At 44.9% G+C, this 15,395-nt stretch overlaps 1 protein-coding gene across 2 annotated transcripts; it reads right to left on the reverse strand.

Annotated features, from left to right (window-relative positions):
• Positions 1-217: 217 nt before the first annotated feature.
• Rnasel (ribonuclease L) lies at positions 218-13,332 on the reverse strand. Of its 2 annotated transcripts, none has more exons than XM_050135353.1 (8): positions 13,187-13,332; positions 12,199-12,359; positions 9,676-11,190; positions 8,995-9,080; positions 6,504-6,709; positions 5,398-5,530; positions 3,510-3,643; positions 218-2,188 (listed from the first exon to the last, which is right to left on the reverse strand). In XM_050135353.1, exons 3-8 carry the CDS (start codon positions 11,150-11,152, stop codon positions 2,074-2,076), a joined length of 2,151 nt encoding a protein of 716 aa, XP_049991310.1. In that variant the 5' UTR covers positions 11,153-11,190; positions 12,199-12,359; positions 13,187-13,332; the 3' UTR covers positions 218-2,073. The 2 variants fall into 2 exon arrangements, with proteins under 2 accessions (XP_049991310.1, XP_049991309.1); XM_050135352.1 differs by having other exon boundaries at positions 9,676-11,283.
• Between the last annotated feature and the right edge of the window lie 2,063 nt (positions 13,333-15,395).

A 15,395-nucleotide genomic window follows, 5' to 3' on the forward strand; every position in this document is an offset into this window, starting at 1 on the left:
AAAATTAATAACAGGGTGACAACCGAGAGCTGGGCTGGACGAGGAGTGTCCACTGCTTCTTTACTCATCGGTAGTGGTATCTATCTATCTATCTATCTATCTATCTATCTATCTATCTACCTATCCCTCTAGCTTGCTTTTTAAAGTACCCAAGGATTGCTTGATTCATCTATTTTATTGTGGACACCACAAGTCACTCACAGAAAGTTGAACTTAATAAAATGATTCAATTTTTTAATTGGGTATACTTTGCACATGGACATTTTGATTGATATCCAAGTCAGATAACAAAGCTGAATTTTAAAACTTAAAGAAATCAATCTGCTCAAAAACCTTTTAAGCTGATAGTTTGTCTCTTCCAGAGGACCATAACTCTTGGCAGTGACAGCCATCTAGTCATTTCCAGAGACCTTCTTTTTGGAAAAAATCTAAGGTACCATTTAATTCCCATTCCAAAGCTCCATCTTAAGAACACTAGATGTCACAGAGAAAAATCTGTCCAAATCAAGTCAGTGACATCTCATGCTACATGCTCAGCATACAGAAAAATATTTCTACCCTTAGTTTCCTCATTATCAAAACAGAGATCACAGTGCTTATCTTACAGTACTTTTTTCAAAACAAAATTAGATTTAAAACTATGTAGGTGTAGAGTATAAATTCTAAAGTCCATACAATTTATCCTCATCATTCATGTACAAGAATGGCTCAGTGATTACTCAGTGAAAACTCATCAAATATTACATAATGGAGTAAACATTTTTACTAAGCATACACTGAGGTGACAATGTGTCAGGGAACTGGGGACAGCACCATAAATAGAGCATTGCACCATGGAGCAGGGAAGGGAGGGAGGGGACACCAGAAGGAGCCGCTCCATTTCAGATCCAGCATCTAGAAAACACACCCAAGTCATTCTTCTGGGAGGTGTTCCATGTTCTTTACAGCCCTAGACCTAGGGCCAGCTCAAACGTGCCCCAGTCCCTTCCGATGGTCTTTCTCAACCTCAGCACCACTGATATTTAGTCTGCACAGTGTGGTATTGTGAGGGGGAGCTACTTCATACATCACAGAATGCTGGAGGGTATCCCTGGTTCATCCTTACTCAATGCCAGCAGTGCCAATGGCCCCAGCTCTGCCACTAACAAAAGACTCCCAGTGAGAACTATGACCTTGAGATCATCAGAAACCCACACAGGTGCTTCCAGAAAGAAGGGAATTCTTTTAGCTAGGTACCAAACACTGAATGACTAACCAAGCCTCCTGGAGCCCTTTGCGTGTGCTGGCATATTCCTTCAGAGTTTCACCCAGAAGAGACTTTGATTGTTTTAACACCCCCATGTGCAATGCACCAATAACATCACGTCTTTTTGGACACTGTTCTGACAGGTTGTAAGACCTTGGACAAGGCACTCCGACGCTCCTATCCTCAGTTCTTAAATGGAGATGATAAATTCTGTTTTGCAAGATCATTGGAAGAATTAAATGAGATAAATATAAAACATACAGCCACAGGGGTCTTGACACTCTTTCCTTTGGTGCAATTAATATACTAGGAATCATGCTAGTCACATGACTCCAGTGGATAGCGGTGCTTACCACAAAAGCCGCACAATGTCAATTTAATCCCCCAAACGCAATAACTGGTAGAAAGAGAGAACTGAGAGCTGTACTCAGACCTTCAACAAGTGACACATGTGCGCACCCCCCTTCTCTCTCTCTCTCTCTCTCTCTCTCTCTCTCTCTCTCTCTCACACACATACACAAACACATACACACACTTTTTTAAAAATGAAATCTTAACAGAAGTCTCTCCCAAGTCTGTCCACCAGAACGGAGTGGCGTAGTTTTGTGGTACATAGCTTTTGTGATTGTGTGGAACTTACTATATCAGAAACAGACACACTGGCTCCGTAACTCAGGCCTGACAAGCAACCAGATTGCTTAACAGATCAGAGATATTCAGCTTCCCAGGAACTATGCACATTAAAAATCAGCTAATTGATGTTGTAAGACTCAGCTCCGTAGGTCCCCTGGTCCTGCTTCCGCAGGCACACTGAGGCTTGATTGAGTCTAAGGAAAATGTTTTCTGTATTCTGTGTCCTTTAGTTTCTTATAGACATAAATGGCAAGATCTGGAAATGTCTTCTGAAAATAACGAGAAGGGTCTCCAATTCTGTCCTTCATACTGAAATAAAACACAAATAGTTAGCCAACTGGCCCTAAGCTCTTTCTCCTTCTTAGAATATGCCCTGATACTGTGCTTGTTTCTATGAAGGGAACAATAAAAACTTTGTAATCTGGTGAATTAAGATGCTTCCTGACTCTTTAATAACTATGCAATTTAAATTTCAGGAACTTGTTTGGTCATTCATAAAAATGGTGGTAATAGCCAGGTGATGGTGGCACACCTGTTTAACACCAACAATCAGGATGCAGAGGCAGGTGGGTCTCTGTGAGCTTTGTGGCCAGCCTGGTCTACAAGAGCTACTTCTAGAACAGTCAGGGCTGTTACACAGAAAAACCAAAAAACATACAAAAATGGAAAGGGGAGGCAGATCTCACAAGACCGTACCCCGAGATAAATAGCTGTTACAGGCAGTTAATGGTGGTGAGAGCGAGCATCAGCCTTCTCCAGGGGCAAGACCCCTCTGAGAGGTTCCAACCCACGTAAGAAGCACTAAACAAAGACACAAATGAGCAACAGTACGTGGACTCAGAAGGTCGTGTTTATCTATACATATGTATGTGTGCAGCAGCAGTTAGAGATGAGGTCATGAATTTGAGAGGGCACTGGGGGGCACAGGAAGAGTTGGAAGAGAAGGGAGGGTGGAAACAATGTCAATACAGTACTTATGTATGAAATTCAAAAAACAGTAATAATTAAACAAATGGTAATACAACTCCACAATTCCTTATATACAATCCTTAAATAATAAAAAAAAGAAAACATTCTGAACTGTACTGTGTGTGTCTGTGTTTGCAGCTGACACTTCTGATAACTAATATGGAGATGTGCTCAATGTTTGGACTCTACAGTTGCTTTATACGGTGGCCCTGTCTTCTGTTGTAGTCACCCAGAAAGATACTTCTGTTCGGTAGAACTCAACAAAGCTAAAAAGGAGGATGAGACCCTGCTGGGCGTGTCTGTAACTGATTGTAAAGCCCCAGGGACTCAGAGAGATTCCTTTTTAAAACAGAAAATAATTACTTTAGCTTTTTCTCCTTCTCCTCATTCTTTTTATCCAACTCCTTCTTCTCTGTCAGGGTCTTACTATGCATTTCTGGCTGGCCTGGGACTTGTTGTGTAGGCTAGGCTGACCTCATGGAGATCCATCTACCTCTGTCTCCTGAGTTGTGCTATTAAAGACATGTGCCACAGCCCCGCCCTCCCACTTGCTTTTCTTTATCAAAGTAAGAGTTCTTCTTTCCATAGGGACAGACTTACAACTGTGTTTTCTAATTGTTCTCCTGCATGGACGACGCACAGGAATGAAGGAAGCACTTACTCTTTGTTTTTATCCTCATTGATGTGCTCTCCCATATTCCGAATGAACTTCAGTAGATCGCCTACAGTATTCCAATAAGGATTTCTTGTAGCTTTATAGAAATCATTCATTTTTTTCATAACATATTTGTCGATCTAAGAAACAAAACATTACACCCAAGATATGATGACAATTTAAAACAAATCCTTATGATGTGTTAATATCAGAAGGCCAAATACAAATTTGAATAAATGCCCTCTACCAATGAATGAAGCAAATAGAACAAATGAAAGTACATGACACCCACCACCCACTGTGCCATGCGGGGCAGTTATGTCGTGTTTGAATGAGGCACTATAAGTGACTGATTTCATTTTTGTCTGTACTGGCTAGTTCCCAACAAATTATGCCTGTTAAAACTGTGTGTGGAAGTGTTGACTAGTCTAGCCACTATGGAAGTCAGTACTGAGGGCCCTCACAAAACTAAAACTACATCCTACCAAAAGAGCAGCTACAACCCTGCTGGGGATTCATCCAAAAGACTCTCAGTCAACATATCACAGAGATATCACAGAACTGCTCACAGTAACCAAGATGTGAAGTCAACTTAGGGGTTGCTCAATCACAGAATGCTTACAGAAAATGTGGTTTATGTGCACAGTGGAATTTTTTCAGCCATAAAAAGAAAAAAGTTCTGTCATTTGCATGAAAGCTGGTGGAAATGGAGATGTCTAAGTAGGCAAATTAAGTCACTCTCAGATAACTAAAATGGAATTTTGCTTAGATACATAAATCCATGTATGTAAATTTGACAGGAAAATAGAAACAAAAACTGTAGAGCATCAGGGACTAAGGAAAGAGGAGGGTTATGAGCAGGGTAGAAGGGCATGAGGGGATATGCTCAAGGTATATCATATACTTATATAAAAATATCTCTACTTTCAAGTTGGTCCATCTCTAAAAATTTAAAGTTTGAGCTGAAGTCTCATATGAATGTATTGAGCAAAGAGTCATGGCACACTCACTCCATACTAAGAACCAGCACACAGTGGCTGTCTCTGCTCCATAGTACTTGCAGACTGGCAAGGAAATTTTATATTAAATTAGCAATTATGTGTGGAGACAAGGCAAGGAAAGAAAACAAAATGAGAAGCAGAAACAAAGACAGAGAGAAGAGCAGAGGGCTGACATAGAGAAGCTGCTGGTCTCAAAGACCTGAAGATCATGGATTCTCCCAGGGTGCATTGTACACGAGGTGCACCACACAGCATCATCTCTGCAGATATCTGCACCTCACGGGAACATGTTCTATTCTGCTTTATGGTATCCAGACTGTGATGCTGGCCTAAAACATAGTTGGATTTGAGAAATGTTTGTAAATTTACAATAATGAGAGTTTGTGATACAGATTGAGATGCTGATTAATTTTATAGAGTGCCCCTAAATTCGATTTTAGCAGAATTTGTCTTGAAGAGGAAGGATTTGAAAGGTTATCTTTTTTCATAATGTGTCTTCTCAACACAATGTGGGTCCTTGGAACAGGGACTGCTCACAGACAGCAGAGGTGTCCAGTGTGTCTAGGCTATGGAGTCATGGTGGAGAACTGCCTTGGCTTAGCCTCTGTTTAGTCAATCATTCTTATCATAATAAAACTTTTGGCTAGACCTGAGGGGAGCTAATGGACTGGATTAAGGCCATCCTAAGGCAGAACTTAATGACAGTGTCTTAGGGCTCCTGACTCTGAAGGAAGGAGAAGAGACTCAAAAGAGTCAAGAGGGCTCATCTGGAAAGAAGAAAATGATCCCACTCACTTCCTGGTAACAACACACTGGTGTAGAAAATAACTTAGCAAAGGCAGCCGAAACTGTTACACATACCCTCATTCCTCGACCACAGAAAGTGTTCATACCTTAGATGTCCACTGATAGAAACTTCTGGGAGGCTCAGGTGTTCTAGAGTTCAGTCTTTTGAGAATCTCACTTTCATTATTTCGTGTTTTGATGTCGGATTCATTCCCCAGATCCCGAAGTGCTCTGTAGCGGCTGAGAGTGAGAGAAACAGCGTGCTCATCCCATTTCCCCAAAAAGGGAAATTGATCGCTTTGATTTTTTTTGTTTTTTTTAATTAATTTATTTATTAAAGATTTCTGTCTCTTCCCCACCGCCGCCTCCCATTTCCCTACCCCTCCCCCAATCAAGTCCCCCTCCTTCGTCAGCCCAAAGTGCGATCAGGGTTCCCTGCCCTGTGGGAAGTTTGCTTTGATTTTTAATAGAATTTCTATGATGGGAGAGACCACCCCATTGATTCCCACCTGTTTTCAGTAGTTACAACCAGAATCCAGTAAGTTGTTGCCCCTCCCAAGGACACACTGCCTACATTGCCAAGGTGAGAGGAAAGCCTGGGCCTGCTGATGCCAAGCCCTGACAGCTGCTCATACCACAATGGTTCTCAACCTGTGGCTCACGATCCATTTGGGGGACAAAAGACCCTGTCACAGAGGCCACAGAACAGACATCCTGCATAGCAGATATTTACATTACAATCAGAACAGTAGAAAATTACAGTTACGAAGTAGTGACAGAAATAACTGTGTGGTTGGGGGGTCACCACTGCTGTAAACTATGCTCATTGCTAATAATAAAGCTGATTGGTCGATAGCTGTGCAGAAAGAGATTGGGAAGGCAGCCTGACACAGGGAGAATTCTGGGAAGAGGAAAGGTGGAGGCAGAGAGTCATTGGCAAACAAAGAGAAGCCAGATGAGAATATTGTGCTGAGGAAGACACCAAGCCATGTAGCTAAAGATAGATAAGAATTAGGGTTAATTTAAGTGTAAGAGTTAGCTAGTAACAAGCCAGATCTGTAAACTAAGCATTTAGAAGTAATATAAGCTTCAGAGTGGTTATTTGAGAACTGGCAGACGGGAGAGAATCCTCCGCCTTCACACCACACCATGAGGAACTGTATTAAAGGTCGCAGCACCAGGAACCTGTCCCTCATACCCGAGGTCTACTTACTCCTTCCAGGTCCAAAAGAAAGGATGGCCAAGCAGGTCCTTCAGACAGTTCATTACATTTTCTCCAGGGGAAAACAGGCAACAAATGAGGTCCTTAGTCTCCTCGTCTGGAGACCTTTTTGCCACCTTTATATTATTTTCAGCCGTCAGTGTCTCATAGGGGATTTCACCTTTCTTTACCACATAGAGGACCAGCCGTCCGAGGTCCTGCACAGAAGCCATAAATCAAGCCAAAATTGCAATGTGGTAACCTATTTGGGTAACCTTGGAAGATTTGGCAGTTAGTATCTTATTGTCAATTTCCTTGGTCAGAGATCTTCCTAGAAGACTAGTAAGAGGAATCTCTAGGTGTGTCTATGATGACCTTCACAGAGAAGATTATGATCATGAGGGCTCTGGCCTAATGGCCCATGATAAAGTCACAGTGCCAGTAGACTTATATGGAAGTAGTGGGGCATTGGAAGGTGGGACCTATTTGGAAGAAGTGGTGCAGTGGGGGGTTGTCCTGGTGTCTATACCTTGACCTGGTCCCTTCCAGTTGTGGTTGAGCTTCACTTCTTGTCCAGGATGAGCTGGTCTATCAATCCCTCACATCTAGCCTGAACTGAGACCTCTGAGACTGTCATCTCAAACAATCCCTTCTTCCTTCAGGATCTCACAGTGATGTGTAAGTAGTCCAGACAGTGTGGAAATGGAGGATAGGAGGGATTTTACGGAACCTCTGGGCTATATTCCTGTGGTCCGTGATGTCATGTTAGCAACTAGACTCTGAATCTGTAGTGTTCTAGGTAAAAAAGGCAAAGCCCTGTGTACAAAGAGCTCCCAAGGCCACACATGGCCTACAGTTTAGGTTCCTGAAAGACTGTCCTGGTCCAGAGCCGATGTGATAGACTTGTTGGCAGCAGGATTCTTTCTAGGTCTTGGATGTTCTGACAGAGTGTGGATAAGTCAAGGAAGGGAGGATGCATAAGGACACTTGCTCAGCTATGTTCATAAGAGCATTATTCATAATAACCAGAACCTGGAGACAACCTAGATGCCCCTCAACCGAAGAATGGATGAAGAAAATGTGGTACATTTACACAATGGACTATTACTCAGAGGTTAAAAAAAACAACAACAACAACAATGACATCATGAAATCTGTGGGCAAATGGATGAAAAAAAATCATCATGAGTGAGGTAACCCAGACCCAACGACAAACACAGAGTATGTGCTCTTAAGTGGACAGTAGATGTAAAGCAAAAGATACCCCGGCTACCATCCACAGTCCAAGAGAAATTAGGTAACAAGGAGGACCCTAAGAGGGATGCAAGGATCGCCCCGGGAAGAGGAAATAGTTGAGATCTCCTGGGAAAACTGTGTTGGGGGAGGGGGGGTATAGTGGAGAGGATGGGAACATGAAGGATTGAGATGGTCAAGTTGGAGAAGGGATGGAAAGAGAAGACATGAGGGAGGTACCTTCATAGAGGGGGTGAGATTGGCATTGAGAGAGGCTTGGTGCAGGAAGGGCTCCTGAGGGGCCATGGAGATGAGCCCAGCTAAAGTTCCTGGCAGTGGTGGAGAGGGTGCCTGAACTGGCCTTCCCCTGGTCGGATTGATGACTACCCTGTCATCATAAAACCTTTGTAAAATGACTGATGAAGCAGATGCATATGTCTACAGTCAGGCAAGGAGGGGGCTGAGCTCTAGGAGTCCAGTAGAAGAGAGGGAGAGGGCATTATGTAAGCTGGGGGTCAGGATCATTTGGGGAGGTCAGGATCATTATGGGGAGTTCATGGTCCTTAGAATGAAAGCTAAGGAGCCTATGTAGGGACTGGCCTAGACCCTCTGCATGTGTGTGACAGTTGTGTAGCTTGTTCTGTTTGTGGGGCCCCTAGCAGTGGGATCAGGATCTGTCCTTGGTACATGGGCTTGCTTTTCTGGAACCTATTCCCTATGATGGACCTGTTTAGTCTTAAGGCTTCTGCTGAGCTCTGTCTCTTTGGAGCTGAAGCCTGACTCCAACACTCCAGAACTGTCTGGAACCTCCATATCTGACTTTGTTTGGTTCTCAGCAGGTAAGTTTGAATAGCATTGGGAGGAAATCTCATTTGTTCTACCCTTAGGCAGAAAAATATTTCCAGAAGGAACCTGTGAGGTATTCAGAAATGCCTCCATGAAGTCTCTGAAGAAGAGGCACCCTCACGTTAGTTCCTTATTCAGCTGGTGAGGAAGAAGGAAACACACAGATAAAGAAAGGGACCACAGTGAGAGGCAGCTCAGCGCCAACTCAGCTATTTCACCATCTCCTCAGCCTGGTGAAAGTTCTCCTGAGGAAAGACACAGAAATGGGCAAGGGAGCGAGGACAGTGGACACCAAGGAGGGAAGCCGTGGGAAAGCTTTCCTTCTGGGTTAAAATAGGAAGTTCCTTACCTGGCCCTAGGAAGTGGGGTGATGAACAAATAAGGAAGCAGAGGAGATAAAAGTTAACCAGGCCACAGAAATTACCTGCAAGTCTTTCTTGACCGCCCGTGGATCTCCCATGCACTGGACGCTCTGATCAAAATCTGCCAGGCGAATAGCTTCCTTGTCATCTAAGGGACAGTTTCAGAGGTGAATAAAAAAAATATTCTCTGTGGTGTGATAAATCAGTCAAATAAATACGTAACATGATATTCAGTCTGTCATCTCTGAAAATCAATAATAATACTATTTACTCATGTCCAGCCTCATTTGTTCTATTAGTTATCTGTCAAGAGCAGGACACATATTTTTATTTTTACAGGACAGACAGTAGTGAAAGATGAGAGTGAAGTAAACCAGCTAACCAACAGCTAACAATGAAAGTTCTGAGTCTAGGAACGACTTGGCATCGCTTTCCATTCAGTAAAGCCCACCAGATCCAAGCTGTTCTGGTCTTTAGACCACCCTCAGAGGTCCGAAATGAGATCGTTCCTCTTGGGGTTCTTCTTCCTTTTAGAAGATTCCACAGAGTCCCCAGAAAGAGGAATAAAAGAATGGTAGAAGGTGGGAATGAGATCTAAAGGCGAGTAAGTCAGGGAGTTAGCCCTCAAGAGGTGAGTCATGCTGTCTCCATGACGATCAGAAATAAATCTCCATTCTTTACCAATCTCTTAGTCTGCCATGTTCTGTTGCAGCCACACATGAAAGACCACCACAAGGCCTCACCTATTAAGACGTTTGGGGGCTTTAGATCCTGATGAGCGAATCCCTGCGAGTGTAGTCTTTGGACAGCCACAAAAACAGACAATAGGACTCTGCGGGAAAACGTATCTTCTCCGTTCTCCACCGGTTCCGCTCTGTGTCCACCCAGGAACTCTTCCAATGTCCACTCACACAGGGACAGACACACATATAAACAGGCCTTGCTGATCTCGCTTCCATAGAAAGTCACAAAGTTACTGTCGCCACGGCAGCCCTGCAGACAGGAGAGTTCATTGTGTGCACGTGCGCTGTCCTCACGAAAGACCTTCACAGCCGCCTCTCGATTGTCATAGAACCCCAGGTAGATGCCTCCTTCAGAAGTGCTAGCAATTTTATATTCGTCATTGGGAAAGATCTTGAGTTTGCCAATCATGGATCTATGCTCTCTGTGGAGTCTTTTCAAGGCTTCTCCCCAGCGTGAACTGTGAGGCAACCAGTCACCAGCAGGAGGGACACTTCGATCATTAGCTCCATAACGGGAAAGAATCTCCATAATGGAAGTGTCATAATTCCGCCTGGCTATCCCAACAAGATCCCCACACCTGGTACTAGCTCCCTTAGTGCATAGCAACTGGACGATTCTCTTCTGTTTGAGTTCAACAGCAAATCGCAGGGCTGTTTTGCCCTCATTATCTCTGTCGTCAATGTTTATGCCCTCCTGACTCAAGAGCATCTCCACCAAGCCTTTGTGTTTCCTTTCCACTGCCACCATCAGGGGTGTCTTCCCCCCTTCTCCTCTCGCATTGGCATCAGCCCCGTGGTGCAGCAGAAGGCGAGTAATCTCCTCCACATTTTCACAATCCTCTTCCTGCAGAGTACGGATCAAGGCATTTCTGCCCATGTTGTCCCGAGCATCGACCTCTGCCCCCATGTCATTGAGGAGAATACTCAAGGCTTCAGTGTGGCCATTTTCAGCAGCACTCATGAGAGCTGTGGCCCCTCCTTTCTTCAGTCGCTTTTTGTCCTCTGTTGTCTCCCGTCTCAAATTCACATCGGCTTTCTCATCAAAAAGGAATCTTAAGGCTTCTACTTTACCATACTCGGCAGCTTCCATGAAAGCCGTGAAGCCATTGAAGTCACACTCATTGACATCTGCTCCTTCAGAGAGGAATCTCTCGAGCAGTCTCACGTCTCCATGGGTCCCAGCGATGATGAAGGGAGTGGCTCCATTCTTCTTCCTCCTGTGAGGGTCAGCACCATGACGAAGCAGGACATCTACAATGTCTACCCTGCCCAACTTCACTGCATTGTGCAAAGGTGTCCAGCCCCCGATGTCTTCACAGACATTGACGTCAGCCCCTCTGTCCAGCAATTGCTGGATCCTGTCAACATTTCCCTCTTCAACAGCTCTAATCAGCAAAAGACTGTCTTCATAAGTGGTCCTCTGACTGCTTGAGGATGTGGCTCCATCCTGGGGAGTGTCGTGATCTGCGGTCTCCATGGTAGTCAATTCTAATGCCGAGTGTTTTCAGCCTTCTCCTTGAGAAATGAACACAGTGTTTTTGGGGGGGGGATGCTATGAGAATCTTAGGGTAGGAATTGGGCTTATTGTTCCGTCTTCTGAGGTCTCCTCTGTAGACAAGAGAAGAGGTGACTTTGTCTGACTCAGAACTCAGCTATACCCATAAGGAGCCCTTACTAAACACATTTACTTGCTTAATTAGAAATTTCTAAGTTGTAGACTATTGTGAATATATGTAAATTTAAGATGAGGAGAGTATTACTCCATAGTCCCAGGTCCCCAAAGCAACTGCTACCAATGTTTAGTGTATAGTGTTAAGTTTCAAACCTGGGACAAATAGCTGAGGTGCCTATTTAACTTATCAAAGAGGACCTGGCAGCCAGGTTCTCCCAGCATCACTCAGTCACTACCTGTCACAAGGTGTGGCTGGTAGGCCCTGCTCTCTACCTTGAACTCTAGCCCGGGGACTGGACTGTTTTTCCCCCAGAAGCTCTTTCTTACAGAAGCCAGACACTTGGTTTAAGGGCTCATTTTGTACCTTAAGCCTCCTGGCTGCTGCCCTGGTCCCCCTCTCTCCTCTCTTCCTTCCCCTATACCTCTCCCCACATGATCCAGCTCAGTCTGGTCATGCCCACTCTGGACTCTCGCAGCTGTCCCTGCCTTTCCCTCCACGCTCCCTTTTATCAACAATAAACTTTCTCCTCCACCATGCCTAGGAGCAGTCGTGGCCTTTCCTTTCTTTTGATTTTTTTTTCATGCATACAAATTAATTTTCAGGCTGGGGTAAGGCTATGCTAAGTGACTCAGAACTTACACGCTTATTTTCATTTTCTAATCTTAAATATCTTAATATTTAAAATGATATTATTAAAAATTAAAGTTTAATACAATTCTGAATGAAGTGGTGGAAAATTTAGCGCATTTCATCTTGTTTTCTCACACAGATTTCTTATGATAGCGTCCTAACTCCTCATGACTCCTCTGAAAACTGCCTGCTTTCTTCAGTATTCTATAAATGTTCTTACCTAGCAATTGGCGGCTCCTGGGGCTGCGGGAGCGCAAGCAAGCTCCCTTAAGAAGAAACGTGTATTTCTTTGTCTCTGTCCATCTGAGTTTCTTCCTCCCAGGTGAGGCTGGTCACCTTACACGCGCGACTGTGTTCTCCACGCCCGTCCTCTTCACAACCCTGTGCGTTTTTATTGAGTTAGTCATGGAAAAAAGTGAATCATGGGTTCACTTTGGGTTTCCGGGTGTTCAACTTTTGACTTTCACTTCCGATTGCACACTCCTAAACCACTGACTTGCAATATTGTTTCCTCAATAGCAGACAACAATAAACAGGGACATAGGAGACAGTGAGTTAGGGAGTGTAGTAGGTACTGGGCACTGAATGAATGGGACAGTATATATTATGCCTCTTTGTGTGTGTGTGTGTGTGTGTGTGTGTGTGTGTGTGTGTGTGCGTGTGTTTGTGTGCCTGTGTGTGTGTGTGTGTGTGTCAAATCCTCTCTCCTGACCAGCATCATTTAGGTCAGTGGCTTCATTAGGTTCTAGTGTTGGATCCAGTTCACTCATCCAGTTCAGTCCTCAGTCAGCCCTTCTTAACCTGAACATCTAAACTGCTGTGTCTGCTACAAACCGCACAATGCGTCCCTCTCTGAGATCTACACATGCCTTGTACTCTGACCCCTAGTCCTGACTAAACGGGCTGTGAGGCCGGCTGGTGTGAAGTAAGGAGCAGAGGAGGAAACCCAGCCTGGATTGGAGCCCGCAGCCCACAAAGCCTGCTTTCACTTTCATTTTCTCCCCGTCCTTCCAGAGTTGCCCCAGAAGCAGGGACCATAAATAAATAGTGTGTGGACACTGACAACCTCAGGAGGGAGGGCTCAGGATCACAGGGCTGCTGCCCAAATCCTCCAGGCTTTCCATCCCCACCCCAACCCACCCCACACCAAGAGATTAGGCAAACCAGGTCTCCTCAGGCCCTGGTGGCTCTGCTCCAGCCCACCTTACCTTCCAAAGTCAGACTCCCCAGCGATCCTTTCTTTTGGCAGCAGCGATCCTTTAAGAACATCCCCTAGATGAACATTTCCTCATGGCACGTCACTGAGTCAGCAGGGCGGAGCCAAGAGAGGAGTGAGAAAACGGAAGAACAGAAGTTGTACACACAGGGTCAGCCCAGACAGAACCCGAGCAATCTTTCTCTCCATAAAAGAAAACAAAGACTCTACCGTGAGCAAGCAGGACAGACTTGAAAGGCATCAGGGCGCTCGGCTTTGATGTCATAGGACTCTACTTCACCCATCACTCTTGTATCTTCCCTGTTACCACAAATCCTGTGTTCTTGGAGGGAAACAAGAAAATAAACACAATACCCACTATGCAGCCAGCAGGAGCAGGGCAGGAAGAGCGTCTGTTGCCAGTGACGACTAGAAGCACTTGAGATGCAGCGGCTTATCCACATGGATGGAGCTTGTATCTTAATGGGAACAAAGAAACCAGAAGCAATCTTACAGGTAGTAGAGGACAAATATCAGGTGTATGGATAGGATGTGTGTGTTTGGGCAGGCTGAGGGAGGTCAGAAGACAACTGTGTGATCTGGGTTCTCTGCTTCCACATGCACGTGGGTTCCAGACCTCTAAATCAGGTTACAACTCTTGTGTGGCAAGCACCTTTACCTGGTGAGTCCTTTATTCAGTCCCATAAATAAGTTGGTTTTTGAACAGCATAGAATACAATGTCCAGGTATGAAGGTGTTCCAGACAGTCCCTTTTTCTATAGGCTTCACAGCTGCTGTCTCCTAGAGCCTCAATACATCCCGCTGTTTCCAATCTCTCTTTGTATGTGCTGTTTTACTAACTGCACAGATAATAAATAGTAACAAGGATTATGATGGTGGTGGTGGTTAAAATGATGGTAATGATGGTTGAGAGTTGAGGTGTTGCTGTTGCTGTGGTAGTGGTGGTGGTGGTTGATGTTTGCCTGGGGGCTTCACCACAGCTCCTGGCATAACCCCCCCCCCAGGGAGGATCAAGAGAGCCTGCCAACCAGTAACCCTTCCCCAGGGAAGGTCAAGACTACTCCCGCAGGCTATTTAAACTGCACCCCCCCCCCCCGCGCCCCAGAGAATGAATATGTGGTCTCCAGGTTTCCCCTTTCCTCTCTTTTCCTCTCTGTGCTTTCCTGGGGTCACCCAGGAGCATTGCATTAAACATGGACGTCTTTTAATTCGGTTTAATTTGATCTGATTGGAATTATTTGCGTCGGAGGAGTGGCTCGTCCAAAACGAAATACCTAACAGTTGATGTTGGTGGTGGTGGTTGTGGTGGTAGTAGTTATGCTAATTACAGAAACATTTGCATAGCTCTTGGCTGTACTTCAGGAACTGTTCTGAGCACTTCACAGATACTAACTCAGAGAAGTGAATATTGCGATAGGTACCGGTCTTCACCCCATTTGACAGATAAGGAAAATGTAGCTTGCTCTGCTCTGGAGACTAGACTACATCACAGAGGACACAACTTCATTCTCGTTGAAGTCAGACAGGGAACAAAATCAATTCAATCTTGTATTGTATCTCATGGTGGAAAAACCCACAGGGAAAACTAAGGCAGACGTGGGAGGTTTTAGAGTACTGGAACGCGAGTCCGGGAGACACGGGGCAGTCAGCAGAGCGTTTGCCTTGCAAGCACAAGACCTGAACTCAATGTCCAGAACTCACACTGAAAAGAAAGGAGATGAAGCGTGCAATCCCCAGATCCTGGGTGATAAAGAATGGGTCAGGGTGGCCCAGTTACAACCCCACTGCTGGGGAGGCACAGACAGATGGGTTCTCAGGGCTTGGACCAACCAACATGGTCCACTTGCTGCATTCTAGGCCAATAGGAGGTTTATGGTGCCTAAAGAATGACACCTGAGGTTATCTACCGGGCTACACACACACACACACACACACACACACACACACACACACACTAAATACCAGGCTGGGGATCTCCATAGAGCAGTTGGAGAAGAATGGACCTTTGTTCAGAAGGTGACATTTGAACAAAGACTTGGGGAAGAGACAGAAGAACACACCACACGAATGCCTCCAGAAGGAACTGTAGGTACAAAGGCCCTGAGGCAGGAACAATTTCTGGGCAGGAACAATTTCTGGTCTAATCAAGGAACAGCTTAGAGGCCAGTGCAGCAGGAGTAGGAGGACAAGGGATGTGGAGT

Source organism: Alexandromys fortis, unplaced genomic scaffold, assembly GCF_014885135.2.
Source record: "Alexandromys fortis isolate MF-2015 unplaced genomic scaffold, M_Fortis_MF-2015_v1.1 scaffold_21, whole genome shotgun sequence".
In the NCBI taxonomy this organism is placed as follows: domain Eukaryota; kingdom Metazoa; phylum Chordata; class Mammalia; order Rodentia; family Cricetidae; genus Alexandromys; species Alexandromys fortis.

What these genes read in the sequence shown, in the direction of transcription:
- Rnasel (XM_050135353.1), bottom strand. Translation starts at nt 11,152, where the DNA reads ATGGAGACCGCAGATCACGACACTCCCCAGGATGGAGCCACATCCTCA. An exon ending in TTCTTTTGGACCTGGAAGGA is followed by an intron (nt 5,531 to 6,503) that starts GTAAGTAGACCT and finishes TCTCACTCTCAG; the next exon opens with CCGCTACAGAGCACTTCGGG. An exon ending in AATGAGGATAAAAACAAAGA is followed by an intron (nt 2,189 to 3,509) that starts GTAAGTGCTTCC and finishes GTTTTATTTCAG; the next exon opens with TATGAAGGACAGAATTGGAG.